The sequence below is a fragment of the Magallana gigas genome, chromosome 3 (genome assembly GCF_963853765.1).
Source record: "Magallana gigas chromosome 3, xbMagGiga1.1, whole genome shotgun sequence".
NCBI classification, from domain to species: Eukaryota; Metazoa; Mollusca; class Bivalvia; order Ostreida; family Ostreidae; genus Magallana; species Magallana gigas.
In genome coordinates, this window is record NC_088855.1 from 60,553,364 (window position 1) to 60,575,237 (window position 21,874).

At 33.7% G+C, this 21,874-nt stretch overlaps 1 protein-coding gene and 1 non-coding gene across 3 annotated transcripts; one reads left to right on the forward strand and one right to left on the reverse strand.

Annotated features, from left to right (window-relative positions):
- Nucleotides 1-2,390: 2,390 nt before the first annotated feature.
- Trnar-ucg (transfer RNA arginine (anticodon UCG)) lies at nucleotides 2,391-2,463 on the reverse strand. Its single transcript has one exon. It is a non-coding gene; the product is annotated as a tRNA-Arg (tRNA).
- Nucleotides 2,464-2,627: 164 nt separating this feature from the next.
- Nucleotides 2,628-20,376, forward strand: LOC105348183 (ion channel TACAN). 2 transcript variants are annotated; one of them, XM_066080690.1, is made up of 12 exons: nucleotides 2,628-2,788; nucleotides 7,195-7,313; nucleotides 7,733-7,849; nucleotides 9,706-9,765; nucleotides 10,662-10,757; nucleotides 15,006-15,095; nucleotides 15,524-15,589; nucleotides 15,720-15,781; nucleotides 15,954-16,046; nucleotides 16,330-16,394; nucleotides 16,887-17,000; nucleotides 19,959-20,376. In XM_066080690.1, the coding sequence occupies exons 1-12, from the start codon at nucleotides 2,699-2,701 to the stop codon at nucleotides 20,106-20,108; spliced, it is 1,122 nt and encodes a 373-aa protein (XP_065936762.1). In that variant the 5' UTR covers nucleotides 2,628-2,698; the 3' UTR covers nucleotides 20,109-20,376. The 2 variants fall into 2 exon arrangements, with proteins under 2 accessions (XP_065936762.1, XP_011455812.1); XM_011457510.4 differs by having other exon boundaries at nucleotides 16,932-17,000.
- The last annotated feature ends 1,498 nt before the right edge of the window (nucleotides 20,377-21,874 follow it).

The window sequence follows — 21,874 nt, forward strand, 5'->3', positions numbered from 1 at the left end:
TAATAAAAGTGGGGGGGGGGGCGACAATTAAATTGTCATGGTGACAATTTAAGTTATTTCAAACCTCTAGAATACGTAATGCAGAAAATGTATTTTCAAATTACAGACAATTAGTGTTTGGAAATGAACATAAAAATAGTTAACCATGATATCTAAATCATATTTCACAATTATTTTAAATTTTCAAAGGATTTATCAAATTTCTTCTGTCGTATATAGCGTGTGTCAACTTTTGTAAATGCTATTATATAATGTACAAAATTAAACAATAAAATGCTTTCTTTGGTGATTTATGCGGGACATGAAGGTATAGCGACATTGCAGAAAAAAACCATAACCCGCATTAGCGGGTTATGTAATAATTTTTTTTCTGCCATGATCGCTTCCTTCATAACCCAAATGATTCACCAAAGAAAGCATTTTATTGTTTATATTAACATCTTTCTTTTAGCTAATTGATAAAATGATTCTGAAAAGTAAGTAAAATTCACTAAATTACTGCTAATGTACGTAAGTACGTTAGCTAAAAGAAACAGCCAAATCGTCTCCTGTGAGACTTTGAGTCTGACATCGTCATGATTATTTTGTGCAGTCTGTGATTTTTCCTAGCTCGCTGTAGGTTTGGACCAATCGATAAACAGGGCGTGTCGATATCTGTCCTGTCAAATTTTCTTGTCAGTTTCAGTCGCTGTGGATTTCGACCAATCGATAAACGGGGCGAGCAGGTTTCAGTCTGGCTGTTTCTATAGAGCTATGAACCACAGGGGCCAAGCCCGTTTTAACATTAATTTCAATGTAACCATAAATAAAGAAAGGGGTCGAACTCTGACTCAGATAAAAAACTACCAGCTCTCTTCAAAAGCCTAATAAATCAATTATTTTTTACAACACTTGCAATATGCATGTATTTTTCAGAAAATAACTCCTACAGTATTGTTGCTTTATTTTTTTGCTTTGCCCTCAGGTCAAAACATTTCACATTTCGGATTGTCTTTTCCTTTCATTTATTTCTGCCTTTCATGTGCGGATCCATTTAAATTTTTCCAGGGGAGTGGTGGGTCGAAGGAATAATTTTGTTTTCCGGAGGGCGGGTGCCTATTTTCGAGTCTTTTCAACTGACAAATAATTGTCTGTCGAAGAACGCGATTTTTAAAAATAGTTCGCAGAGACGAATGGGCTACATTACCGATGAAATATCTTCTTCTTCTTCCAGTAATGTGCCTGGCTCATCAGCCACTCAGACTCCCATACTTGTAGTTGGTTTAAGTCTTCTTGAAGAGTGATTGTGTCCTCCTCATTAACTATCCTGCGGTACAGCAAGCAGTCATCAGCAAAGAGCCTTGCTGTTGATTTGACTCGGGATGGTAGGTCATTGATGTATACCAGGAACAGTAGTGGACCAAGCACTGTGCCCTGGGGTACTCCAGATGTTACAGGAGCAGCTGATGACATCTCTCCATCAACAACCACTTGTTGGCTTCTGTCAGATAAGAAGCTACTGATCCACTCCAGGGTCTGTCCTCTCACACCATAGTGCTCCAGTTTGAGGGCTAGTCGATGGTGGGGGACTTTATCAAAGGCTTTGCTGAAGTCAAGTAAGACTGCATCTACCTGTTGGCGTTGGTCGAGGCTACTTGCTAGATCATGGATAGTTGTTATCAGTTGACTTTCACATGATCGTCTCTTCCTAAAACCATGTTGCTGGTCTGAGAGGATGTTATTTCTCTCTAGGTGATTGATGACCGTGCATATTGAAATAGTTAAGGTATCCGATCCATATTAGGACCCAATTTTTCTAACCTTGAATATCCGCCATGTATTTAAAACTTTGATATTAATTTAAAGCATTTTAGAGTAGAAAAAGATTTACCAAGAGAGATTTTCAAAAATATTATTAACTAAGCAGTAATTGATTAATGAAGATTGCATTATGGTCTATGGGAACAAGCACATTTTTAATAAAATAAAATTATATACTTTGAATATCAATAAATGCTTTGGTGGAAAGATGTATTTTATCATTAGAAATACAAAAACTTTTGAAAATAAATTTTATATCGTATAGATTTTTTTAGAAGTAATTTTTATAGAATAAAAGCGAAGGGGAATAACTCTTCAAGAAAAGGAAAAGGTCATTAATTAGGACACATTCCACTCTTACATATTGATACTTAAATATGAAAATTAGTTTCAAGTATACTGAGTAATAAGCCAATACATATCTGCTATGCATCCAGATTCATTGAATCTGGGGCTTTTATGGATCGGATACCTTAAAAAAAAAAAAAAGCTCTGTTATAGTTCAGATCTGTTTTAACTTTCAAAACAATTAAAAGGAGGTCCATGTACTCCAAGTGTCTATGGAAAGGAAGAAAAAAAAACAATCATTCCGACCACGACGAGACTCGAACTCGCAATCTTCCGATCCGAAGTCGGACGCCTTATCCATTAGGCCACGCGGTCTTGAAACAGATGCTCTTATATAGGGTATAAAAGAAAATAAAAACAATTTAATGTGAGATATATCATAGTTAATGACAATTTTTATTGCCATTTTCTACTATTTAACGATGAAAATAAAGTAAAAAGCACTAAACACCCAGGGATTCGCTAGTTTCAATTGCTCGTTATTCATCGACCTTCACCTTGTAAAGAAACACGTTTTCGGAGTTCATTGGACTTTATTAACCGGACAACTATGGATGAGGGTCTCTTGGAAGGAGAGGCGAATTTAAAGTCCTGTCTGGAAGACTGGAGTGATTTAAACAAAGAATTCACACAGCTAGAGGTAGGAGTGGATAATTTCGTTTCGTGAAAATTAATGATGTTGCCAAACTGAATCGGCATTCGAATTTTCTCGAAAACATGTTGCAGCTGGGATCAACGTGCATCAATAAGTTGAATAACTCAGATTATGCACTGCTACTTCATTCTTATTCTGCTATGTCATACCAAAACCGAACATATTTAATCTGCACAAGTACAAATATCAAACGTACAGTAACGTTAGAACTTAGATTTCAGGATGCTTCTCACACCAAATGACACAAAATTTTCATCTGTGCACCATCTTCTTCCATACTATAGTCTGTCCAAAGTTATTGCTTCCATCACTTTATGATGATTTTTAATAAAAAAAAATACGCATACCTGTGAAAGAAGTACAGTTGAAATCGATGAAATGGAAAATATCCAAGATATCTTCATTAGGCCTAAAAAAAAAAAGTTGTGTGTTTAAGGTAACCCGACCTAACCTACAAAAATGCCCCGATCCTACCATTTTTAGATGTCTGTTTTTATCCGATTGTGATTTTTATGTTATTTCTATTAAAAACCCATTTTTAAATATGACACAAACAAACATTCTTAGGATTCATGCAGAAAAAAATGTGATAAAATTTAAAAAAAATCCCTACCTACCTAATCTAATTTTTTCATCAGTGTTACCCTAAACACACAATTTTTTTTAATAGTCCTTAACAAATTATCCCTTTTCACTCTTAAAAGTTTACAGGAACGAAAACAATTAATTTCTTTCGGAGATTTATAATGGGAAATGTTTACATCTTTTCTCCATTCGGAAGTACTCGGGACACCTTGTGTAATTTTTCAATGTTATCATCCGGGCTTATTAATGGTTGAGGCAATGCAAAATCCCCGTAGACTTTCTATTTTGGGATGTGTATTGAAACGAGCGGTAGAGGGGGCGTTTCAAAACAGATAATCTGGACATTTTTCATATTAGTGGATGAATGTAGTTTGAGCACAAAGGTATTTATTATTATCGAAATATCAAGCAAAAAGAGGTGGAAGCAAAAACTCGGTACAGAGTATAATTTAACTCTTACTAGAGCTTTAAACTTGAATAAATCTGCACCTTTGACAAAACTAAAATCTCAAATAGGGCACTGTATACAGTAAAAGGGCAAAAGAATATGGCATGCTAAAAGGTGTTTGATGGTCAGCTGACACCTGTTGTATATGTACAGCTGAGTTAAAGAACTCCAGTTATAGTGCTAAAGCAACCTAATAAAGTGATTTTACTAATGACGAAAACAGCAATGATGGTTCCAGTCCAGGATTGTCCTGGAACAAAATGAGTGGTGGTCTGGAGGTGTCTTCAGTCTGAGTGTGTGGTAGGGAGTGTATTTGGTTACATCTAATGGCCACTTAAGCATGCTTGATGCATCTGTAACTGCAGAAGATGTATATACCGGTAGTATGTTGTTGGACATTACAAACCATTTTATACCTATTTAGTACGGGCGCCTGTAAAGTGCGAAACAAAATCGAAACGAAATCGAACGAAACGAAACGAACCCAATCGAAACGAAACGAAACCAATCGAAATGAAACGAAATCAAACGAAACCAAACCAAAAATCGAAACGAAACGGAATTTAAACAAAACTAATATCAATTTTGACTACATAAAAGTGAAAATAAATTCATTGACATAAATTTTTTAACCATAAAATATAACTACCTGTATGTTTCAGATTGTCGCTGTAAATTTTTAAGCCGATTATCTAAAATTTGCAAAAATTATATAATTATGTAAATAAGTGATGTACATTCCTCTACCTTTTAATGTTTCTAATTTGTTTCATTAAATGATAAAAATTATATTCAGACGTTTTGGGAGAGAGAGAGAGAGAGAGAGAGAGAGAGATGCCTTAAAACTTATCAGCGACAACACATAGCAAAGTATATACGCAAGTTTGGGAGAGAGAGAAAGAAAGAGAGATAGAGATATGATGATGATGATGATGATGATACTGAAGGGGACAATCTAACATCAATTTTCTTTCTATTGATTTGAAATATTGTTAAAATGAAACGATCGAATACAATGTGATCTAGAGCATACTGGTTGGTTACCAGTTTCGAACATATAATAAGAATTGTTGTAAAATGTATAGCATGAATTCGGACGTCATAATTTGACAAAATTAACGTGAAATATAAAGATGATAATACTGTAAACGTATTAAAAAACTGTCTTTACCCCTTTGGCTGTGTATTCTATTTTGCAAAATCAAGTATATTGCCAAATGTAAAATATATAAGTAGATAATAAGGTAAATTCAGAAATGCGCTAAATCAAATCCATGCTAACTTGTTGAAAAATTATATTCCGCCAAATATTGTACTCCCTTAATATAGTGCGTTTACAGTATTTACGGAGACATTCCAACTACACGATTTTTTTTATATCGATATAAAAATATTGTAAAAATGATTCAAATACATTGTGCGTGCGTGTGAAAGGGAAAGAAAGAGAGGATTATGTTTGATTTAAGGTAATACACAGGTTAAAAAACCTCTTTATCTTGCACGTTAATTTTGTCAAATTACGACGTCCAAATTCATGCTATACATATTACAACAATTCTTATTATATGTTCGAAACTGGTAACCAACCAGTATGCTCTAAATAACATTGTATTCGATCGTTTCATTTTTACAATATTTCAAATCAATAGAAAGAAAATTGTTGTTAGAATGTCCCCTTCAGTATCATCATCACATCTCTATCTCTCTTTCTTTCTCTCTCTCCCAAACTTGCGTATATACTTTGCTATGTGATGTCACTGATAAGTTTTAAGGCATCTCTCTCTCTCCCTCTCTCTCTCTCTCTAAACATCTGAATATCATTTAATGAAACAAAATAGAAACATTAAAAGGTTGGGAATGTACACCACTTATTTACATAATTATATAATTTTTGCAAATTTCGGTTAATCGGCTTAAAAATTTACAGCGACAATCTGAAACATACAGGTAGTTATATTTTATGGTTAAAAAATTTATGTCAATGAATTTATTTTCACTTTTATGTAGTCAAAATTGATATTAGTTTTGTTTAAATTCCGTTTCGTTTCATTTCGATTTTTGGTTTGGTTTCGTTTGATTTCGTTTCGTTTCGATTGGTTTCGTTTCGTTTCGATTGGTTTCGTTTCGTTTCGTTCGATTTCGTTTCGTTTCGTTTCGATTTCGTTTCGCACTTTACAGGCGCCCATTTAGTACTGGCTAAGATGACAAAAGCAAGTTTATTGTCAGCCAAATCTGAGTAATTATTTTGTCAACCTTGCATGGGGAAGTGGTTGTTGTCTTGGGGGAAAATAATACTTAATTGCTGTTGTCTAAAAGGTCAGTAAACAGTTATTTTATGATGCCAAAGAAATATTTACTTGGGGTCTCTTTGTGTGTTGGTCGTGCAGTAATTATTGTAGGTAAACAAGTCATCAGACTTTGAATTTAAAAGAACACCCCTGATAACAGCAGAAGAGTTGCGAGACTAAACGCGAGGGACATCAAATATCACCTGTGAATAGCTATAATGACTATATTTACCATGGACAAATAGAACTAAAACTGTTTCATAGTTTCCATAGTGTTGTCTAGATAGAGGAACATATGACCATTCATATTGTAAGTTATTGCAGTTATGCGTTTTACATTATTTTATTTGATGAGGAGAGCTATCAACATTCTTTGTAAAAGGACTTCGACTACAAAGAAAAGTGACAAGTACTTAATAGCTAGCTTAAACAAGCATATTATTTAGATATTATTATGATTAAAATCATAAATCTGTTTGGCTGATGTCTGCTTGCATGTAGACATAAAATATCTCAAACCTTCACAATATCATTCAATTCTATACCCTGGCAGCTAACAGGTCTAACTATTTTCTGTGTTTCTGTGAAGAAGGCTGAATGAAATCATTGGTATGGTAAATGGTTGAGATCTAGATCATGTGCTGACTGATTTACCATGTCACAATATGTACTTGGTTATTCCATACGTAAATGTTTTTATTAAGTTACCTGGTTTCCTCATAGTTTTATGTAAAGCATGAATTGTAATTGTCCAACCCAGCTTCTACTCGTACAAGTTTTGAAGCTATTTAATCTTCTTCAATAATGTTCATTAAACAGACATTACAGCTTTGGACACTGCTTTCTACCAGTCAGCTATTTAGTATTTTAAAAATTAATTTCCTGAAAAAAGCATGCAATTTTAGGCTGCTCAAAATGAGGATTCATACTAAAAAGACATGATTCCACACCCTGTACATTGTTACAATGTTATGAAAGGTACATGTACCTTGTATAGGACACTTAAGCAGCGTGTTTAGCTTTATAATGATAGGCAAGACTATTCTTATGTACTCATTTCAATTCTACAGGCTACCCATGATCGTTACAAGAAAGTGCTCGAGGACTTATGGGACATACAGAAAAAATGTGTGACAGGAATAGCCCACCACCGATATCGGATGAAGCAAATCACAGAAAAAATGACCAAGTGGGGATTGTTTGACCCTTTATAAAACTAAAAAAAATTTTTTTAAATAATTATGAAAGATTTATATAAAAAAAACATTCAAGTAAAAAAAAACATTCAAGTAAAAATTCTCTAAAATGAACTATTTTAGTCTCAATTTGACTTAACAATTGTTGATAACAGAGTTTTATTGTTTGAATATTTTGTTGAGCGTTTGTTAAATGCAGACATTACCAAGTTTTTAACAGAAATAAAATCATTAAATGTTTTTTCAACTACTCTTAAATTGTTGGGCAATCTATAAAAAGAGTTAATATTTAATAAAATTTTGACATCATTAAACATTGTGAATTTATCACTTAATATTTTACACCATACATGTATGTATGTACATGTATATTAATGATGGTAATTAGAATGTTGGTTTTATTTTAATCAAGAATAAAAGAAAATTCCAAACCAGAAACTGATGAAGCTCTGAAACGGCTGAGGAGTGAGATGCAGCAGAGAAAGTCACAGTTCCGGGAGATGGAGGAGTGTTTACCGCACAAGAATGGGTAACTGTAAATTAAATATTCTCTTAATAATGGATACTGTTAACAGACTTAATTGTGTGTTAGACATGTATACCACACATGAATGGGTGACTGTTAACTAACTATTCTCTTAATAATGGATACTGTTAAAAGACTTAATTGTGTGTGAGACATGTATACCACACATGAATGGGTGACTGTTAACTAACTATTCTCTTAATAATGGATACTGTTAAAAGACTTAATTGTGTGTTAGACATGTATACCACACATGAATGGGTGACTGTTAACTAACTATTCTCTTAATAATGGATACTGTTAAAAGACTTAATTGTGTGTGAGACATGTATACCACACATGAATGGGTGACTGTTAAGTAACTATTCTCTTAATAATGGATACTGTTAACAGACTTAATTGTGTGAGAGACATGTATACCACACATGAATGGGTGACTGTTAACTAACTATTCTCTTAATAATTGATACTGTTAAAAGACTTAATTGTGTGTTAGACATGTATACCACACATGAATGGGTGACTGTTAACTAACTATTCTCTTAATAATGGATACTGTTAAAAGACTTAATTGTGTGTGAGACATGTATACCACACATGAATGGGTGACTGTTAAGTAACTATTCTATTAATAATGGATACTGTTAAAAGACTTAATTGTGTGTGAGACATATATACCACACATGAATGGGTGACTGTTAACTAACTATTCTCTTAAAAATGGATACTGTTAAAAGACTTAATTGTGTGTGAATCATGTATACCACACATTAATGGGTGACTGTTAACTATACCACACATGAATGGGTGACTGTTAAGTAACTATTCTCTTAATAATGGATACTGTTAACAGACTTAATTGTGTGAGAGACATGTATACCACACATGAATGGGTGACTGTTAACTAACTATTCTCTTAAAAATGGATACTGTTAAAAGACTTAATTGTGTGTGAATCATGTATACCACACATTAATGGGTGACTGTTAACTAACTATTCTCTTAAGGTCAGACGACACGTTCCTCGAGAATCTTTTTTGTATCTCCTCGTAATCAAGAGTTCCAATAAAAAATATTTATTTTATAATTACTTTAAAAATGATCAAAATTTACTTGAATTTGGTTATATGTGTACATGGTCGAGTGGTTAGAACCGTGGCCGCTCACCGCCAGAAGCTGGAGGTCGTGAGTTCAAAGCCCCACCACGGGGGAGATATAGTTCTAATTTAGTGAATTTCTCTGTGCTGTAGATGTTTTAATTTTTATATCAGCAATTCAAGTGTATTTTCAAGAAGATTATATAGGAAATTGCATACTCTAGTATTTTGCAGAAATGCCTGGTAAGGTACCCTAATTTTTTGCAAGAAAGTTTGTCAAAGTAGTAGTAAACCATTAACAAATTCCTGGAAAAAGTTATCTAAAATTGAGGAACGTGTCGTCTGACCTTAATAATGGATTCTGTAAAGAGATCGCACAAAAACGGTTATCTGTTAACTAATTGTTCTCTTAATTATGGTTGCTGTAAACAGACTTACAGTAACTGTGTTTTAGACATGTACAATACATAAGAATGGGTGAAAGTTAACTAACTACTTTCTAAGTTAAGGATGCTGTAATCAGACTTTATTGTGTGTGAGGCATGCTTACTCCACAAGAATGGGTGAAAGTTAACTAACTATTTATTCTCTTAATTATGGTTACTGTGGCTGTTCTATTCATTAAAAAACCCATCTGTTTGTCTTAACAGTATAAATTAAAAGGACCCTTTGCCTATTTTGACCATTTTGATTTATTTATGTTTGAAGATCCATTTACATGTACTGTATATTTAATATGTATTTTATTTTAAAAATTTGTAGGTTGTACCTCAGCATCATCCTGGGATCTGTCAGTGTATCACTCCTAAATAAGGAAGACAAGTAAGTAGTGCTTGCAGTGAACTTATAGATAACAAGGGGCTCATTAAGTGTATCGTATACAGTGTCTTTATACAGTAAAACTGCTTTAATATTAACACTGTTATATCAAAATCTCATATATAGCGAAGTTTTGTGAAGTCCCCAGAAAAATTCTTAACAAATCCTTTTGAAATTTTGCAGTTATAGCGTATTCAGATGACACAAATTTACAGATATAGGGAATTGGTTTTGAGTTCTCTAAAGGTGACAAATAAAGAATTTTAATCCTTTTATAAGGAATCTCCTTAATTTACAATCTGATTATTATAGGTTTCAAAGAATGTCTTTTCATTCTATGCCTCAATAAGCATTAATTGTAGTCTGGTGGAAAACATGTACCATTTAGCCAATTTGCTTTACCTGTTATTACGAATTTGTTATAGGGCTGTAACGAAATATAGATATACTGTATTCAGGGTTATTTTTGCCCTGTGTAATTTTCGCCTTTTACAATTGCAAACTGTTTCGCCTCGTCTTGAATTCGCCCAGATGCAGTTGTGTTAGCAGAGATATTATTTTAATATAGAGTTCGCCCAGTCTTTAATTCGCCCTCTGACAACAAGGGCGAAAGGGGCGAAAATAAAACGGGGGCCAATATTCCCCTGTATACAGTAGCAAAGTAAATGCATTGGTCCCAAGGTTATCCCTATAATCAAGTTTGACTGTATATATATTTGTGCTCATTTATATTATTATAATTCTCAATAAGGCAAGATTAGATAAATATGAATCACATGATGTTTTATAAACTTGTATCAATAAGCTTTGATTATCAGGCCAGATTATTTTTGATTCTTAGTAAAGAAACCATATGTTTTCATTAACTGGCTCTATTACATGGCATTCATCTGTTTAAGGTTTGCCTACAAATACAACTACGAGACGTTCAAAGCCACAGTAAGCTACATCAGTATGGCACTATCCCTAGTCCTACTGTTTGTATCCGATTACAGGTTAGTGATATCAAGATACATTCTCTACTGTTTGTATCCGATTACAGGTTAGTGATATCAAGATACATTCTCTACTGTTTGTATCCGATTACAGGTTAGTGATATCAAGATACATTCTCTACTGTTTGTATCCGATTACAGGTTAGTGATATCAAGATACATTTTCTACTGTATCTAATTACAGGTTAGTGATATCATGATATATTTTCTACTGTATCTAATTACAGGTTAGTGATATCATGATATATTCTCTTATGTCCGATTACAGATCAGTGATGTAATGATGCATTCTCTACTGTTTGTATCCGATTACAGATCAGTGATATCAAGATAAATTCTCTACTGTTTGTATTAAATTACCCTTAAGTGATACCGTGATATATTCTCTGGGTTTATTTGTTTATCAAACAAATTTAATTTTCACCTATGTTATACTATATAACATACCTTGGAGCATTTACATTTTAAACTCTTTGTGTTTGTATGAAGGGAAGTGTTAGGTTATAATTTAACCTGTGTCTTGATGATTGAATGATAAAACAGTGATGGTTATATATTGTTGGTTGACATTAGCCAGTGCTCACTTTAAGCATTGAATGCTTATCATTGGATGTCGTCGGTCCAATGACATACCAAGCGGAGCAGCCAAATTGAATACCACGCGTTAGCGGGGTATGATAATTGTCTGCACCGCTTGGTATGTCATAGGACCGACAACATCCAAAAAAAGCTTTCAATGCTTATATTTATATTTTCATTCTGATGTCTTTTTGTATGAAATGTTGTGTATCACTGCTAATAAGCCATTATTTGGGCTCTTAGTCAGGGATATGAAACATACATGGAACAGCCATATAAACATGTTACATACAATGTAGTTAGCTTCCGCGACAAAAAATATAGTGCCAGAAACTGTGGAGAAAAATCTTTTTGATTAAGGAGTAGATATATATATTTATGATTGTTTTTCAAAAGTACATATCAAATTGGTTATGTAAAATTGAAAGTTTCATTTATTCATAGAAAAATGAACGTGACAGATTTTCAATGCAACCATAAGGGGAAATATACACTGAATGTAAATATATAGCTATGTTTATTATGGATGACGTCAGTGCTGACTCTTTGTTTATTATGGATGACCTCAGTGCTGACTCTTTGTTTATTATGGATGACATCAGTGCTGACTCTTTGTTTATTATGGATGACATCAGTGCTGACTCTTTGTTTATTATGGATGACCTCAGTGCTGACTCTTTGTTTATTATGGATGACCTCAGTGCTGACTCTTTGTTTATTATGGATGACCTCAGTGCTGACTCTTTGTTTATTATGGATGACCTCAGAGCTGACTCTTTGTTTATTATGGATGACCTCAGTGCTGAATCTTTGTTTATTGTGATGACCTCAGTGCTGAATCTTTGTTTATTATGGATGACCTCAGTGCTGAATCTTTGTTTATTATGGATGACATCAGAGCTGACTCTTTGTTTATTATGGATGACCTCAGTGCTGACTCTTTGTTTATTATGGATGACATCAGAGCTGACTCTTTGTTTATTATGGATGACCTCAGTGCTGACTCTTTGTTTATTATGGATGACCTCAGTGCTGACTCTATGTATATTATGGATGACCTCAGTGCTGACTCTCTGTTTATTATGGATGACCTCAGTGCTGACTCTTTGTTTATTGTGATGACCTCAGTGCTGAATCTTTGTTTATTATGGATGACCTCAGTGCTGAATCTTTGTTTATTATGGATGACCTCAGAGCTGACTCTCTGTTTATTATGGATGACCTCAGTGCTGACTCTTTGTTTATTGTGATGACCTCAGTGCTGAATCTTTGTTTATTATGGATGACCTCAGTGCTGAATCTTTGTTTATTATGGATGACATCAGAGCTGACTCTTTGTTTATTATGGATGACCTCAGTGCTGAATCTTTGTTTATTATGGATGACATCAGAGCTGACTCTTTGTTTATTATGGATGACCTCAGAGCTGACTCTTTGTTTATTATGGATGACCTCAGTGCTGACTCTATGTATATTATGGATGACCTCAGTGCTGACTCTTTGTTTATTATGGATGACATCAGTGCTGACTCTCTGTTTATTATGGATGACCTCAGTGCTGACTCTTTGTTTATTATGGATGACCTCAGTGCTGACTCTTTGTTTATTATGGATGACCTCAGAGCTGACTCTTTGTTTATTATGGATGACATCAGTGCTGACTCTTTGTTTATTATGGATGACCTCAGTGCTGAATCTTTGTTTATTGTGATGACCTCAGTGCTGACTCTTTGTTTATTATGGATGACCTCAGTGCTGACTCTTTGTTTATTATGGATGACATCAGAGCTGACTCTTTGTTTATCACGGATGACCTCAGTGCTGACTCTTTGATTATTATGGATGACCTCAGTGCTGACTCTTTGTTTATTATGGATGACATCAGTGCTGACTCTTTGTTTATTATTATGGATGACATCAGTGCTGACTCTTTGTTTATTATGGATGACCTCAGTGCTGACTCTTTGTTTATTATGGATGACCTCAGAGCTGACTCTTTGTTTATTATGGAAGACATCAGTGCTGACTCTTTGTTTATTACTATGGATGACCTCAGTGCTGACTCTTTGTTTATTATGGATGACCTCAGAGCTGACTCTTTGTTTATTATGGATGACCTCAGTGCTGACTCTTTGTTTATTATGGATGACCTCAGTGCTGACTCTATGTTTATTATGGATGAACTCAGAGCTGACTCTTTGTTTATTATGGATGACCTCAGTGCTGACTCTTTGTTTATTATGGAAGACCTCAGTGCTGACTCTTTGTTTATTATGGATGACCTCAGTGTTGACTCTATGTTTATTATGGATGACGTCAGTGCTGACTCTTTGTTTATTATGGATGACCTCAGTGCTGACTCTCTGTTTATTATGGATGACCTCAGTGCTGACTCTTTGTTTATTGTGATGACCTCAGTGCTGAATCTTTGTTTATTATGGATGACCTCAGTGCTGAATCTTTGTTTATTATGGATGACCTCAGAGCTGACTCTCTGTTTATTATGGATGACCTCAGTGCTGACTCTTTGTTTATTGTGATGACCTCAGTGCTGAATCTTTGTTTATTATGGATGACCTCAGTGCTGAATCTTTGTTTATTATGGATGACATCAGAGCTGACTCTTTGTTTATTATGGATGACCTCAGTGCTGAATCTTTGTTTATTATGGATGACATCAGAGCTGACTCTTTGTTTATTATGGATGACCTCAGAGCTGACTCTTTGTTTATTATGGATGACCTCAGTGCTGACTCTATGTATATTATGGATGACCTCAGTGCTGACTCTTTGTTTATTATGGATGACATCAGTGCTGACTCTCTGTTTATTATGGATGACCTCAGTGCTGACTCTTTGTTTATTATGGATGACCTCAGTGCTGACTCTTTGTTTATTATGGATGACCTCAGAGCTGACTCTTTGTTTATTATGGATGACATCAGTGCTGACTCTTTGTTTATTATGGATGACCTCAGTGCTGAATCTTTGTTTATTGTGATGACCTCAGTGCTGACTCTTTGTTTATTATGGATGACCTCAGTGCTGACTCTTTGTTTATTATGGATGACATCAGAGCTGACTCTTTGTTTATCACGGATGACCTCAGTGCTGACTCTTTGATTATTATGGATGACCTCAGTGCTGACTCTTTGTTTATTATGGATGACATCAGTGCTGACTCTTTGTTTATTATTATGGATGACATCAGTGCTGACTCTTTGTTTATTATGGATGACCTCAGTGCTGACTCTTTGTTTATTATGGATGACCTCAGAGCTGACTCTTTGTTTATTATGGAAGACATCAGTGCTGACTCTTTGTTTATTACTATGGATGACCTCAGTGCTGACTCTTTGTTTATTATGGATGACCTCAGAGCTGACTCTTTGTTTACTATGGATGACCTCAGTGCTGACTCTTTGTTTATTATGGATGACCTCAGTGCTGACTCTATGTTTATTATGGATGAACTCAGAGCTGACTCTTTGTTTATTATGGATGACCTCAGTGCTGACTCTTTGTTTATTATGGAAGACCTCAGTGCTGACTCTTTGTTTATTATGGATGACCTCAGTGTTGACTCTATGTTTATTATGGATGACGTCAGTGCTGACTCTTTGTTTATTATGGATGACCTCAGTGCTGACTCTTTGTTTCAACCTTTAGGTGGCTGGATGCAGTGCTTCACTTCCTGTTGGTCTGGTATTACTGTACGTTGACCATCAGAGAGAATATCCTCATGGTGAATGGGTCCAGGTAGGAATCAGCCATTGACTGGCCAGTATTCTATAGTTTTCCTTTCTGATTTGATTGTGGTTGAAATTACAGTAATTAAAAATTTATTTCATTGATCATGATTATTGTGATCAGATGTTAAATATTGTTATGAAATAATGGAGAAACATGCTTTCTTCTCAAGAGATAGAAACAGAACTGATTCTGTTTATATATAGAGTGCAGTATTAAATACAACAAGGTGCTTATTCATCAAATCCCTTGCTTAGAAATGTTTCACACATACAAGAAATACAAAAATATGTCCATTTTCTAAAGCCAGAACATTGATATTCTTATGATAAACTAAATAGTGTTTAATTTGATATTACATGTGTCTAGATCTCTTGTATTTACAGCATTGTTAATGCATGTATATTGTTCTGAAGTTGTTGTTTTCTGATTTTCAGAATCAAGGGTTGGTGGGTCACTCATCACTTTATATCCACGGTGTGTGCAGCACTCACACTTATCTGGTAAACACATCATTCCTTAAACAACCAAATCATGTTTCACAAGTTGTGATACTTTAATGATCTTTCAAATAAAATTTTGGTGTAGCATTCCACTTTTATAAACTAACACTGTTTAATTTTGTGGTTACAGGCCGGACAGTTATACCTACAAATACTTTAGGGGCCAGTATTCCTTGTTTTGCTGTTATCTAAGTGAGTCTCATACAAACAGAAGCCTTAAAAATTAATTAGTTTACTTTTAGGATTTTTTAAGGCAGTTTTTTCTATTAAATGTTAAAACCTAACTACTGTTTTATCTGAGTTTGGTAATTAATTGTTGTCATCATTATTATGTATAAATGATCTTGATATTTCTGTGTTTCAGGTTTCCTTTACATTGTTCAGTTTTTCTACCAGAAGGGGGCGCTGTACCGGCTCCGAGCCCTGGGTCAGCGTCATGAAATGGACATCACAGTGGGTAAGACTGACAGGGACAATTTAATGTTCACAACTGAGCAGGACCAATATGTGCACTGGGTTAACAGATGTGTGACTGTCAGTCAATATATCAGGTCTCTGAAGTGGTTAGAGCATTTGCACAGTTCATCATTAAGTTCATCGCTTAAGATTTGCCTATTCATAAACTATTACTCACACATCAACCTAGAATGATGTACATGAATTTGTTATACAGAAGATGCCTGGTCTACTTTTAACACTTTAAAACTTAAACATGCATCAAACTGACTTTTCTCTTTCAGAGGGCTTCATGTCCTGGATGTGGAAGGGGATTTCCTTTTTGCTGCCGTTCCTGTTCGCTGGTTATGTAAGAACATCATCGTTTATATTTATCTGCAGGTCTTCCTGCAAGTTTTTGTGTCTATTTTATTTCCACAAACCACAATGGACACAAAACCCACTATGGAAATTGAATGACACAAATTCATGGCTTGCTGCGATGGTCTTCTTGAGACACGTTAAATGTCTGTTCTTTATTTTTCTTCTTCTTTCACTCCAATCATGGTCATAAGATACTGAAACTTTGTGCTTATGAAATAATATTTAATGAGTGAATTATGAGCTAGTAAGAGCAAAATTAATGAATTGAGTCAGACACTATCACGTTGATTATTTTCCTGATGAATGTTGTTTTTGTTGAGACCCATTGAATTTCTTGATTTCAAATCTGTGAGGAGTGAAATCAAGAAACCCTTTTGGTTCTGACAGCATCATTGCAGTTTATGACTTATTTCAGTTTTGTAGTCTGTCAATAGAATATCAGTATGCTATTTACTTTTATCCTTTTGTTGATTTACAGTTCTTCCAATTGTATAACGATTACGTACCTTTTGTTGATTTACAGTTCTTCCAATTGTATAACGCCTACGTACTGTACAGACTGTCCCAGGATCCACAATGTAAAGAATGGCAGGTAGGTCATCATTACCAAACACTGAATTATACAATCTTACGATTGGGGGGTAATAAACCTATTTCTCTAAAAGCATGAATTCATGATAAATATTAATTATACTCCACGTGACCAGCCAGTATGTCAGTCCTGGTTTTTGTAAGCACAACTCTTAAACCGCTGCACAGAACTTCCTTAACCTTTGTAGGTAAATAGGGCACAATGTGTAGATGTGCATACTGTAGAAGCAGAAATATTCGTTGAGGATTTAATTTCGTTATTTTTGTTGGCAGAATAAATCAACAAAATTAAATCCATGACGAATTTCTAACCCAAGTATTGATAAATACAGAGTTGATATGCAATACACTTTAGGAATTACAAAATGACGAAATTAAATGCGAACATAATTGTATTTGGTTTAAAAACAACGAAATTTTAACCCAACGAAAATATGTGCTTCTACAGCATTACATGTTCCAGGAAATACAATTCCATTATTTTGTTGATATCTAAGTGATTACTTATTTGATAACAAAGTGATTACTGATTGTGTGATATCTATAGAAGCTGATTTCTCTATATCTAAGTGATGATATAACAAAGTGATTACTGATTGTTGATATCTATAGATGCTGACTTTTCTATATCTAAGTGATGACTTACTAGTATTTGATAACAAAGTGATTACTGATTGTTGATATCTATAGATGCTGACTTTTCTATATCTAAGTGATGACTTACTAGTATTTGATAACAAAGTGATTACTGATTGTTGATATCTACAGTTGGAGACTTTTCTTTATCTAAGTGATGACTTACTAGTATTTGATAACTAAGTGGTGACTTTTATATATACTGTTGATATCCTAGTAATGATAGTTGATATCTAAGTAATGACTGTTTATATCTAAGTGATGACTTACTAGTATTTGATAACTAAGTGATTACTGATTGTTGATATCTACAGTTGGAGACTTTTCTTTATCTAAGTGATGACTTACTAGTATTTGATAACTAAGTGGTGACTTTTATATATACTGTTGATATCCTAGTAATGATAGTTGATATCTAAGTAATGACTGTTTATATCTAAGTGATGACTTACTAGTATTTGATAACTAAGTGATTACTGATTGTTGATATCTACAGTTGGAGACTTTTCTTTATCTAAGTGATGACTTACTAGTATTTGATAACTAAGTGGTGACTTTTATATATACTGTTGATATCCTAGTAATGATAGTTGATATCTAAGTAATGACTGTTTATATCTAAGTGATGACTTACTAGTATTTGATAACTAAGTGATTACTGATTGTTGATATCTACAGTTGGAGACTTTTCTTTATCTAAGTGATGACTTACTAGTATTTGATAACTAAGTGGTGACTTTTATATATACTGTTGATATCCTAGTAATGATAGTTGATATCTAAGTAATGACTGTTTATATCTAAGTGATGACTTACTAGTATTTGATAACTAAGTGATTACTGATTGTTGATATCTACAGTTGGAGACTTTTCTTTATCTAAGTGATGACTTACTAGTATTTGATAACTAAGTGGTGACTTTTATATATACTGTTGATATCCTAGTAATGATAGTTGATATCTAAGTAATGACTGTTTATATCTAAGTGATGACTTACTAGTATTTGATAACTAAGTGATTACTGATTGTTGATATCTACAGTTGGAGACTTTTCTTTATCTAAGTGATGACTTACTAGTATTTGATAACTAAGTGGTGACTTTTATATATACTGTTGATATCCTAGTAATGATAGTTGATATCTAAGTAATGACTGTTTATATCTAAGTGATGACTTACTAGTATTTGATAACTAAGTGATTACTGATTGTTGATATCTACAGTTGGAGACTTTTCTTTATCTAAGTGATGACTTACTAGTATTTGATAACTAAGTGGTGACTTTTATATATACTGTTGATATCCTAGTAATGATAGTTGATATCTAAGTAATGACTGTTTATATCTAAGTGATTACTTATTTGATAACAAAGTGATTACTGATTGTGTGATATCTATAGAAGCTGATTTCTCTATATCTAAGTGATGACTTACTAGTATTTGATAAATAATGGAGACTTTTATATATACTGTTGATATCCAAGTAATGATAGTTGATATCTAAGTAATGACTTTATATCTAAGCAATGGCTGTTAATATCTATTAAGCAATAACTTTTGATATCTAAGTGATGACTGTTGATATCTAAGTGATGACTGTTGATATCTAAGTGTAACCGAGCAGTCAAAAAAAATGAAAATGGTGACTGTGCATCTGATAATATTGTTTGTAGAATTAAATAATGGGCATTGTCCTACAAAATAATGCATTGTATGAGAAAATTGACAAAATAAAGAAAAGACATAAGCTATAAGTCACCACACTTACATGAAATGTTTCATGGAAACTCATTTGCAATTTGTATTAGTAAAGCAAGTAAATCTTTGAACTTGACAGTCTAAGTGTTGCAACTTCAGCTGCAAAGTACACCTTAGTAGACAATGCAATAAAATAAAACCAGAGACTAAACATTTACACTAATAAGCAAAACATCAGTTGATATGAAATTTACAATCAATAAGATGCTACAGTTATTGGCTGGATACTAATTTATGGAAGTGGTATACTGCTCTAATTAAATTAGAATTACAAGTAACTTATATATACATATAGCTTCAATACTATTGGTTTATATGAGCCAGTGAAATAAGAGATAGGAAAGAACTCAATCAACTTGTGCAGTAAAACTTGGACTAATATAAATTTCTGATCCTGTTAAAGAGAACAAAAAGTAGAAAAATAAAAAGAAATTCAAATAAATACACAGACATAATAATCTTAGTACCACATAAATAATGATTATCTAAGTGATGACTTGATATCTGAGTGATGACTATTGATATCCAAGCGACGACTGATATCTAGGTGATATCTGTCTGTAGGTATCCTTCCTGGCCATCATACACCTGATTCTGTCGGTCGGTAACATCACCACCACGTTGAAGGTCGTAGTGGACAAGCTGAGGACGGATCGCAGGCAGCAACTGACCACCAAGTACCGCTTCAACTCCCACGAGAAGAAGGACAGCTAGCCTCTACACAGTCATGGATGCTACAAGCAGTCATCCCAACTTCTCTGTTGCCATGTAAAACTGTCAAGTGTTCACCTCCAGATAGTGAAGAACTGAGTGATTGAGAGGGTGATTGTACACACTATAGATGCATGTTACTACTGTTTGTGGAGAATGGTTTATTTGTTAAGTTCCGTCTCTCATGTACTCTATTTGGAATTTATTTATAAAAAAAAAGTCAAATTGTAATAAACCTATAATTTATATAAATTTAATTTATATAAATTTAATTGCAGTGATTGGGAAGGCCAAAAATGTCAATGGGACTATGGCCCCGCAGTTATTAATTTTAATGGGCCATTTTCATAATGAAAGGGCCATCTATTTATTCATTGGGGCCATTTTGTAAAACTGATGCAATTTTTTGCTTAATGATAATTAAATCAGTCTCTGTACTTCTGTGTTTTTTTGGGGGTATTAGTCAAACCCTTTGACCCAATTATTACCGTTTTGTAGAGAATTTTTCAAACTTTGAAGGTAACTGTTCTAGGGAAACATTTTTTTTTTAATTATTTAGACATTAATTTTGCGAGTTATTAACTAATTACAAGTAACAACTAATTGTAGTATCGACACTTAAATAAACATCGGTTGTAATTTTCAATGCACAGTGTGGTTGCATCACCCGTATTTATAACCCCAATAATAGTAATTTCTATTTTACCAAACACGACCAATGAAATTTGATGTTTTAAAACGAATGTATTAAAAGACGATTAGGTAAGTCGTACAGAGTAAATTTCCAGCGGACATCGCTACAACTTTTATAACCGATGAGAAATTTGAATGCGCACTTCGGCGCTTAGAGTAATTGATTTAATGCGCCATTTTTCTCTTAAATGCGACTATGGCGCGTGGCGCAGGTCCTTCCCAATCACTGTTAAATTGCATAATTTAGAACATAATGTGATAATTTTTGTGATTTTTATTTAAGTAGTTATAAAGCTATTTATGTGTATTGGACCATTTTATTGGAATTTTCTTTGTAAGGTCATTGAAATGATTTGTCATTGAAGTACAATGTTCATGTATAAAGTGATGGAGAATAGATCAATAGAGGGGTGGAGAATAGTTCAGTAGGGGGTATTGTGAACAGTTGTAGCGAAGCTCCTGTAAAATTATCAAGGTTAAAGGGAAAAGTTTATTGTATGAATTTAAAATGAAAATGATCACAGTGGTTTGTTAATATGAACTGAATGAGTTACAGCTGTTTTCCTTTTTCTCTTTTTCATTCAGTTTCTGATATTTTGGCTTTTGTAATTCTTTCCAGTTTAAAAAAAATAGACACTGTATTTAAAGTGACACTTTTTTATTTCATTATTAAAATCACATGATAATCAAAATACATTTACAATATGATGAGATGACAACCAGGGAGTATAAATAAGTCTGTTGACTAGTCTTATCAATTAAGTGAAATAAAACCTCTATTAAAAATGAATGAATGAAATAGATTAGAGGAGATGAATTGGTAAATGGTGTGTATTCCCCCGCTGTGGCACCTAAGCTTGTCAGAGATGCAGGGAGACAAGTCTGTCATGACTGGGTCACTTTGGTGCTAACATAATTGCTGTTACATTAATTCTGTTGTTCTTACATTGTTTTTGTTTATTGGTTTTTATTTTACATAGGGATTTACTCAATAAAATTGTTGAGAAGACTTAAACAGGCTGTAGCTTTTTGTTATGTAGGTCACCTAATTTCCTAGTGACCTGTTATAGGCAGGG

What these genes read in the sequence shown, in the direction of transcription:
- LOC105348183 (XM_066080690.1), top strand. Translation starts at nt 2,699, where the DNA reads ATGGATGAGGGTCTCTTGGAAGGAGAGGCGAATTTAAAGTCCTGTCTG. An exon ending in AAGAATTCACACAGCTAGAG is followed by an intron (nt 2,789 to 7,194) that starts GTAGGAGTGGAT and finishes TCAATTCTACAG; the next exon opens with GCTACCCATGATCGTTACAA. An exon ending in CGTTCCTGTTCGCTGGTTAT is followed by an intron (nt 16,395 to 16,886) that starts GTAAGAACATCA and finishes GTTGATTTACAG; the next exon opens with TTCTTCCAATTGTATAACGA.